Raw genomic sequence first — 9,509 nt, 5'->3', positions numbered from 1 at the left:
TGATATAAACCAGAGTCCCCTGGGAAGAGGGCACCTCAACTGAAAAAACTGTCTCTATCACATGGCCTGTGGGGCCATTTTCTTGATTAATGATTGAGGTCCCAGCCCACTGTGGGCGGTGCCGTCCCTAGGCAGGTGGTTCTGGGATTTATAAGAAGAAAACAAGCTGAGCTGGTGTGGTGGTGAATACCTTTGATCCTAGTACTCCAGAAGCAGAGGCAGTCAGATCTCTGTGAGTTTGGGGGCCAGCTAAAGTTACATAGTGAGACCCCTGTCTCAAAAAAAGTTAAAAAAAAAAAAAAAAAGGTAAGTTGAATAAACCCATGGAAAGCAAGCCAGTTAGCAGCATTCCCTCTGTGGCCTCTGCTTGAGTTCCTGCCTTGGGTTCCCTCAGTGGACTGTAAAATCTAGAGTTGGATATTGTTTTGATGGACTTGACCAGGCTGTGTTTTTAGGGGAGGATTGTGGGAGTATTTGGAGCTTTTTTCTTTCTTTCTTTCTTTCCTTCTTCTTCTTTCTTTCTTTCTTTCTTTCTTTCATTTTTCTTTTCTTTTTTTTAAAAAGACTGTTGTATAGTCAGAGTTTAATGAGCTCCGAATGCTGAGAGACGCAGGACATGGAGGCCAGGCTCTCAAAGTTTCAGAGGGAGGTAAAGACTTCATCAGGGCTGTTGGTGTGGTGTTTGGGGTTGAGAATGCGTGGAAGTGAAACCTTTCCTTACTGGGACAATCAGTGTTTATTAGCTGGAGCTGAAGAATCAGCTGTGGTTTGATAAGAGATCCGCATCATTGAGGTCAAAATCTGGGAAGAAAGCATGTCCTTAGGGTCAGCACACGGAGCTGTGGTCCAGAGCATCACAGGCTGACAGTCAGTCTTGGTATTGTTTGGACTCTCCCACGGGGCAGTGGTTGGGGCAGCCCCGAAGGAAGCTGGAGGGCTGAAGGGGTCGTGGAGAGAGGCTGAGGCTGGGCACCATGTGGCAGGATCGCAGTCCCTGAAGGGAGGCAAGAAATCCGTGGGTGAAGACGCACCCTCGGTGGCAGGGGAAATCCCAGCATGCTGGAGATGCCAGGACTGTGCCGTGGACCAAGGACAGGAGCAGGTATGGAGAGGGGCGTTCTTAGCCCAGGAGACAAGCTGTGTGTGTTTCCTATTCTTTATTGTGCAGTTGGGTGTGTAGAATATTACCTTGATTAAGAACCGACATGCCTGACGGTCAGTTGCTGGCAGTGATGAATCCTTTTCGTGGCTGCAGCTGTGGTCAAGCCTTCCCCACGTGGCTCTTCTCTCTTACCTCCTCCTTCCCTTGTGCCTCTCACTTTGTGGTATCTTTCTCCTGCGTACATGTTCCTCGGGCCTATCGTCCAGTTTATCGAGTCTTTCTTCAGTAGTTCCTAACCTGGATTTTACCGTGTGCAGAGTTTCGGTGGCCGTATTACATCTACCTTATTCCTTTTGAAATCTTACTGTTCCGATAGAGCATTTTGTGGCTTTCTTATTGAATGGAAAAAGGAATTAAAAAGGAAGGACATGACTGCTCCTTGGTATGGTGGAGGAGAAAGTTTATTGCAGACAAAAGGGAGAGGGGATAGCCAGAGGCAGGGATGTCTGGGAGATTCCAGAGTGGACGTGACCCTGAGCCGTGTGAGGAGAGGAGGCAGGGGAGAGGGAACCAGGCGCAGCAGCCCCGGGGGCGAAAGGTAAAAAGCGGTGGGTAACCGAAATGTCCAGAGTAGATAGGGAAGAGCCTCTGGGGGAAGGGCAGCCCAGGATCTGGGCTGGAGATTTGGGGGGCAGGGTAGAGGGTGGGGTATGCAGGCCATACCCTGTAACAGGTAGAGAGTGAGGGATGCTGGGAGAACCTGGCAGCCAGGTCCACTCGGGTATGTCAAATAGGCACCTCAGCCATTTGTCCCAGAGCTTGAGATGTAACACTTCAACTATTTTTTTCAACTCATTCATTGTTTACTTTCATTAATTAATTGTTTTCAACTAATGTGTTTTTTTTTTTTTTTTCTGATCACTTGGCCGATCATAGTTTAGGCGCTCTATAGTTTTTCCGTTTTTGATTTTCCTCTTCGCTGTACAGGCTGCTTATCCCACCCAGCACCTTGTTTCCAGTCTTGGTTATATTTTAAAATTATAAGTACTTTTTACCCTACCATTAAATGTGAGAATTCTGTGCGTTTTCTCTATAAAAAACCAAAACCAAAACCAAAACCAAAAGAAACCCTTTACTTCTGTCCATCAGGTCCTTAGGGTGTCACCCGCCAGAATCTTAATTTCAATCCTAATTAACTCTTAATGTCTCAACTCCAGGTCAGGGCAAGCTGTAGTTGTGAATTTGAAAAGAAGCTCTGCATTCCTGTGCTGAGATGGGCGGTGTGTGTGTGTGTGTGTGTGTGTGTGTGCACCTTGACACAGAGTCCAGGTTCTTGGTGTCTAAAACAACAGATTGGACAAGACACAGTGACCATATTCAAGTATCTAGTTACTAAAAGTCTGAGTTTAGCATAGAATACACTGTGCAGAATTGGAAGTTGGCCTGGGTAAGCATGTAGCTCAAGAGCTTTGGTTCTTTGTAGGGTTTTGTGTTTTGTTTTGCTTCTTAATGAATTTCGGTGGAGGGAGGAACTGATCTGAAGGGTCAGCAATGGGGCTGATCCTAACCTGATCGACAGATGAGCTGTGATATAACTTCGGACAATCTGTTCACGCATTGGGCGTAGATCCATAATTTTAAGCATATGTAGGACCCATCCATGCATATGTCATGAGATGTTAAATAGGAATTTTCCCCTGACAGGTCACTTCAAGGACAGTCACACTCACAGAGCTTGTGCCCAGTACCGGTTTAAGTTGGCTTTGTTTAACTCTCTTACCAGGAATTGCCTGACCCCAAATTACCCACGGGAGGGGCCCCACTGGGTGTGCCATACAGGGAAGGAGCAGACGTGGGTTTCCGAGGGGAGCAGTGTGGAGCTGGGCTGTTTTAGCAGCCTGTCTCAGATCAGTGCTAAATTTTTATGTTTTCATACAGTCCGCTTCCCCAGCTTGCCACATCTTGTCTTCAGCTCTGTTGGCCAAAGCTCCAGTTTGTTTAGAGGGCTCCCCCTCACCAGGGGCTGCCCCAGGTATGTGCACAGTGCTAGCTGATGCTCTGTTCTTTCCTTGTGTGTGCCCTTAGGGAATCTCCTCACGATGCCTACTTCACTAAACAGGACGCCCATCCCTAGGCTTCCTGGATCATCTTGTTGCCATTGCTTAAGGTGATACCGTGTTTGTGCTCTAACAAATAAAGCTTGCCTGGAGATCAGAGTGTGGAGCCAGCCACTAGAGGCCAGGCAATGGCGGCACACACTTTTAATTCTAGCACTTGGGATCTCATACCTTTGATCCCAGTACTTGGGAGGCACCTGCCTTTAATCCCAGCACTTGGGAGGAGGAAACAGGAAGTGATATGGCTGAGCAGAGAGAGGAAGTGATACGGTGGGGTGGAGGCAGGGGTTCAGCCCTTTCAGTCTGAGGAGTTGGTGAGGTAAGAGGTGGCTGTGGCTTGCTCCTTTGTCTCTCTGATCTTTCAGCATTTACCCTATAAAACTAATTAATTGGAGGCTTTTTTCTGTCCTGCCTGGTCCCACAGCTATTTTCAAATAATCACTCAGAGGCTTATATTATTTATAAATATTTGGCCGATGGCTCAGGCTTATTACCAACTAGCTCTTACAACTTAAATTAACCCATTTCTATTAATCTATATTTTGCCACGTGGCTGTGGCATTACCAATCTGCTGGCATCTTGCTTTTTTAGTGGCTGGATGGTATCTTCTATGATTCTGCCCTTCTTCATCTCTGTTTTCAGGTTGAATGTACAGCCTAACATTATTCAGCCTCACCATTGGCCAGACAGCTTTATTTATCAACTAATAAGAGCAACATATATTCACAGTGTACAGAAAGACCTCCCACAGTCTACCATGTGCTGTGGGACTCTTCCTGGGGAGATGTAAAAAAATGTCTATGCGTGTGGATAGAGAAGGCACTCCCAGCTTAGAGGAAGGATGAACCAATGGGCTTATTGCAATTATTTACTCACGGGATCAGGGGTAATTAACAGGCAGGAGTCGTACCACCCGGAAGCCCCTGGGTGGCAGGAGGGAAGGTTGACTGGACTCTCGGGTCAGGGGTTTCTGACTCCTCCCCCTTCCTTGTAGGACAGTTCCCAGGCTCACTATTATTACTATAGACCTAGCTATCGGCCGGATCGTTCTGCTTGTTACACTTCAGGTCAAGGTCCTCTATAGGTCATTACCCCTCATTCTTTTTCAAGACAGCGTGGCCTTCAGCTAGCTCCCAGGAAGAGCTGTCCTATGTTCTACCATAAACTAGAGAGACACCCGAAGCCTGGAGCCCCCCCTTCTAACAGCAAGCGATGAGAACTCCAAAAGGTGCAGAAGAAGTCAGGCTAAGGAGGACTTGTGTGTTTGGGGCAAGGGATCGTTGAGTTTAAGGATTCCTGTAACAGTTTTTGACTGACAACACCCCTAAGCTCATTGCTGTTGGGTCGGCTCTACCTGGAAGCCCCCTACCGACAGGAAGCAATGACAGACCCAATCGGCTTGTCCACCGACTGGCCGTGGTGGCACATCCAGGACCACTTTCTGTACCACGGAAGGACTACATTCACATCTGCCCGTCTCTTCAGGATTTAACCACGGCATCGGCGCCGAGAACAAACCCACCAATCTCATCCTTTGAACTTAGCGTGACTGTTGTTCTAAAACCGAGTGTAGGATAGTGTGAGAAAAAGGCCAGTCCTTTATTTCTCACAAGTACAAATAAAATACTGGGTCACCAGAGTCTGTGGTGGACACAGCCACGAAACAAAAGAACAGCAACAAATCCGACATCACGTTCGAGTTATTTTAGAAACCACAGCTTGTTGAAGGACAGACAGCCTCCTGAATAATAACATCATGGTCTGAGGAGGTGGCTTGGCGGTAGGGGACTTGCCTCGGATTACTAAGGCTCTGCGTTTGATTCCGGCACCACAAATAAATCAATGAAAGGAAATTTAAAACTTATATAATGGGAAAAAAATTAACAAATGAAGTATGAGAATGTTACTAAATTTGCCACCGTGTTATGATTCAAAATTCTCAAAATCCCCCAAATTTAGAAGCTGCAAGAATTTTTCAAAAAACTGATAAAATGTACATGAACCATCTGGACCTACATCTTACACAGTGGAGGGGAAAATGGCGTTAAGATCTGGAGTAAGAAAATGTTGCTCACTCTCATCCTATCCTGATAAGGTAACATTTGGGGTTCTGAGGAAAAGGCATTAGGCAATTCCAGAAAAAAAAAAAAAAGAACGTTAAAGGCAAAAGTTAGACAGGAGAAGCACGCTGCTAAAGACCTCTGAGGTGGAACGGCTTTGTATACACGGCGCTAGAGGCGGAGTCTTTAGCGATGATGACAGCAATCATTTCCCTAGAAGGTTACATGGCCAGAGAGCGTGGTCAGGATAATGCTGAGGACCAAGTCACCTGCACCCAGCACCCACGCCCGGGAGCCGCAGAACCATAGGCCAGCAGCGATGCTCATGTTTGCCAGCAGGTGGCGCTCGGCCTCCATGGCGCGACCGGCCGCAGTTCCAAGTCCCCCTCCAAAGGTTCCACTTTGCCAGGACTGCCGCGGGTTAGGAGTCATTCAAGGGTTGCAAGCCGGCGTTGGTTGTCCAGAGACCCCACAGGCGCTCCGAAGGGCCCTGTCGTTCAGATAGCACGATTGCACTTCAGGGTCCAGATCCGCACTGCCACCCGAGCAGAGGATGAGAAGCGGCCGTCACCAGGCTGGGGATAGGGGTGGGGCAGCAACTTGTTCTCGTACTTCCCTCCCGCTTTTGGGGAGGGTGGGGGGACGCACTGCATGCTGGGTTGGTTGGCCGGGTGTGCATACAGGGGCTATAGTAGGCAACAGGTGACTAGTGTTTTGGGCGGCTGCCTTGGCCCCTCGGGGCAGCCTCCAACCCAGGTGTAAGGGCCAAAGCAGGCATCCCCTGGTGTGATCATTAAGGACGAACCCCACCCCGCAGCAGGAAAGAGGCGGGGGCCACCGGAACCGAAGCTGCCCCCCCCTCCACTCACCATGATGGATTTGGTGTCAGGGGCCAGGAAACACCTCAGCCAAGGCAGACTAGCAGGCGCCACCCCAAACACCTGCTTGGCCCAGAAAGTGGCACCAGGTGAGAGGTGCCCCGTGTCCCATCCTTTCCGTGAACTGCGCCTGTACTCCCAGGACCAGCTTCCAGAACCACCCCACCCCATGTCACTTCCAATCTGGGAGCAGAATCTAAGCACCCATAGAATGCATATTTAAATTGGCGGCCCAGTGTCCTCAAGGCTCTGAGAGCTAGTGGAAATACTGGCGATACCCTTTTTTTGGTGCGGGGGAGGGACTTCTCTTGCGCCTTCCCTCTCAGAGCGCAGTCAAGGGTAAAGAGCACTTAATAGCCATGGGGCTGGGAAAGCAGCTGGCCCAGGCAGGCTTGGGTAAGCCACAGGTGGAGGAAGAGAGGGAGGGGCAGGGCTGGGTGTTCCTGGCCAGGTTTGACAGCTAAATTCCCAGAGGCAAACTGTGCCGGTCAAGGCCCTTTTATTCCCTTCTAAATCTGGATCTTGCTCCAAGCGTCTCTGCACACCCAGACACTAGGCTCTCTAGACTGTACACTTTCTAGACTGTCCGTGACCTAACTCAAGGGAATGGCCTCCCTGTCCCAATGCACAGGCACCGCTGCTAGGTGTGTGAGTTCTCAGTCCCCACCATCCCTACCAGCAGCAACAATGTTTTGGTTTGCTGAGCTGGCATGGAACACATACGTGATAAAGACGGGGAGAGAGAGAGGGAACAGAAGATGGGGCCCAGGCAAGCACAAGCCATCTCAAAAATCATTCAGAATCCTGGTATTGACGTCAGACACATTTTATTATAATCTTAATACAGTCTACATAAATTTGAACTGGTATTTATTTGGGTTCAGTTATAACATAGCATCATAAAAAAAATCAAAGCACTGGTTGTCTGAAATAAAGCAAGCGATTGACATTCAATAAACACACTTGATTTATTTTTGTATAAAAGGGTTAAGTTTACAACTAAACTTTTATAAAAAGTTTAGCATAAGTACGTCATTACATTTTTATGCAGAAATAGGTATTTCTGCCACTATACAAGAAAACTCTAATTAGAGAGTTCACAAGGCTTCACTCAATATATATATATATATTTATATATAAATATATACACAGCATTCAGTAGGCTCGCGTCAAAAAAGGCCATTTCTGACCAAAGACTTCATTTAAGTAACCGAATACTGGGTCCTTCGGGTAGTCACGCTCCACCTTTGGAAAAAGGCAAAGTCTGCTTAGATTGGGCAATTCCTTGTGATTTTTAACGTTTTTCGCTCCCCATGGTGGGAATAGTATATAAAGAAAACCTTCCAACTGTAGAAAGGGCATTGAAAGTCTCTCATAAATAACGGTATCACAGTCCAGGCTGGAGAGCTCCTGGGGAAGATGATCACTCTCAGTTTTCCTTCCGTCGCTCTTTTTAAAAAGGTCCATTCAACTTGTTCTCCTGGTGAAATGGTTGAAAATAAACAAAAAAAGTTCAGCGACTTAAAAAGATCCTGTAGACTTCTTGTTGTGCAAAAGAAAAAGAGAAAGTAAAAAAAAAAAAGTCCCCAGACGTCTGCAAAGACTGGGGGAGAAAAGCAGCTTGGAGAGTAACCTAAGGGCAGAGGCGGGCAGCCTGGCGCCGGGCAAGCCACAGTGTGAGCATTTAAACCAAACCCTGGCGTCCAGATGCGGCACACATACCCGGCCTCCCCAGCACAAATTAAACATGAAAATAGCAGAGACTCGAGGGGAAAACTTCCCAAACCCAGTCTCCTATTTGGACCTCTAACAGCCTGCTCACAGGCGCCAGGGTGCTTCTTGTAACAATTATTTGATTGAAAACAGCCCTTTAGTTAACAGATAGGGAAAATCTGGATCCCAGAGCACAGGGGGTAAAGGCTCAGGGTAGCAGCAATCCTCGGCTAGCTCAAGAAATCTCAGACGCTTGCCGTTTGGGGGGAATCACTATAGAATTTGTGGAGATAAGATTAATTACAGCCGAGGTTCGTACCTCACAGTACCACCTCTGGGCTCAGAAAGCCAGTATAACACTTTACCTGCCATAACTTCCTGGCATTTTTCTTTCTTTTCTTTTCTTTCTTTTTTTTTTAAAGGCAAATGTTCTGTAATCCCGGGTAACCACACAGCTACAAGCCCCTTCATGCCTATCTGGTAAGACAGGAGGCACCCATAACAGAGCGAGGGAAGCATGCATTTACCAAATCAAACACTGTACAGACACACACAAGCACATTACCAAAACGCGCACACAGGAGGTGGCTCCCCGCAAACACTCACCATGTATTCAGCCACAGAGTACTTTGCTATCATTCGACATAAGCTCAGAAGGGAATTCAGATGCCTGGAGAGAAAGAAGATAAAAGGCAGGGATATTAGACAATCTTAGAAGAGGCTAGCCTCCCTCCTCCTTTTACGAAAGTGCCAACAAGTCCCATTAAACAGGTTCACGCTACCATGCAGAGACGCAACCCACACAGAAGAACTTAAGTAGCGATTCCGCAGGAGGCTCAATGTACAGTTTTCTTAAAAAAATAAAGTTAATGAGCCCGTCTCCACAATGGGCTTTTAAAAAGAGTGACAGGTCGGGCGACCGGGAGTTTACGGGCAGGGAGGGGAGTACTGGGCGGGCGAGCGAGTCTCACCTGCAAGGACAGAATGCTGATGTCCGTGTTGAGGGTGGTCAGCGGCGTCCTGGACGCCTGGTTCTGCCCAGGTCTCTGGTGGTGCAGGCTGACAATCGTGGGGTGAGAGTCCAGGGCGATCTGCAGGTCCAGGATGTAATCGATGACGTGCTGCAGGATTTCCATCTTGGTCACCTTCTTGTTCTGCGGGATGCTGGGCACCAGTTCCTTGAGCTTGGAGTAGCAGTCGTTCATGTTGTAGAGCAGACTCATCGGGTCGTCTACCGGGGTCTTGCTCCGGGAGATGCCCAAGCCGTGGTCCGACAGGCTGTTTTTTCCTAACGGACCTCACCGGACTGAAGGCTTTCATGCTGCTCGGAGGAGGAGAGGCCGGGGAAAAGGGAGCCGCCGCAGGGGGTTGGGGGGGCTGAGCTGGCTGCGCGGCACCTGGCTCGGCTCAGAATGAAGCGGGAGCCGGGGCGGGGCGGCTTTTATGCGCGCTCGCCCGGGCCACTCGATCGGGCATCGCTCAGCCGCCATTGGTGGAAGCGGCCCCGTCCATCATGCCGAGGGAGTGCTCCCATTGGTGAGCGCGAGCGCTCGGTCCTTCCGCGTTTGCAGCCAATGCCCGTGGGGTGGGAGGAGCGGGCGCGAGCCCAGCTGGGGTGGTAAATCGAGTACAGTGTGC

At 48.8% G+C, this 9,509-nt stretch overlaps 1 protein-coding gene and 1 long non-coding RNA gene across 2 annotated transcripts; one reads left to right on the top strand and one right to left on the bottom strand.

Annotated features, from left to right (window-relative positions):
* Positions 1-585: 585 nt before the first annotated feature.
* On the top strand, positions 586-7,774 carry LOC128115277 (uncharacterized). Its single transcript, XR_008220100.1, has 2 exons — positions 586-3,134; positions 4,215-7,774. It is a non-coding gene; the product is annotated as an uncharacterized LOC128115277 (long non-coding RNA).
* Positions 6,969-9,206, bottom strand: Id2 (inhibitor of DNA binding 2). Its single transcript, XM_052745783.1, is given in 4 exon segments — positions 6,969-7,638; positions 8,478-8,541; positions 8,843-9,157; positions 9,159-9,206. Coding segments are annotated over 3 exon segments (405 nt in total). The 5' UTR covers positions 9,192-9,206; the 3' UTR covers positions 6,969-7,638; positions 8,478-8,484.
* Between the last annotated feature and the right edge of the window lie 303 nt (positions 9,207-9,509).

This window comes from Peromyscus californicus, unplaced genomic scaffold (assembly GCF_007827085.1).
Source record: "Peromyscus californicus insignis strain IS unplaced genomic scaffold, ASM782708v3 Scaffold_1__1_contigs__length_55948999, whole genome shotgun sequence".
NCBI classification, from domain to species: Eukaryota; Metazoa; Chordata; class Mammalia; order Rodentia; family Cricetidae; genus Peromyscus; species Peromyscus californicus.
This window is presented reverse-complemented; position numbering and strand designations above follow the sequence as displayed.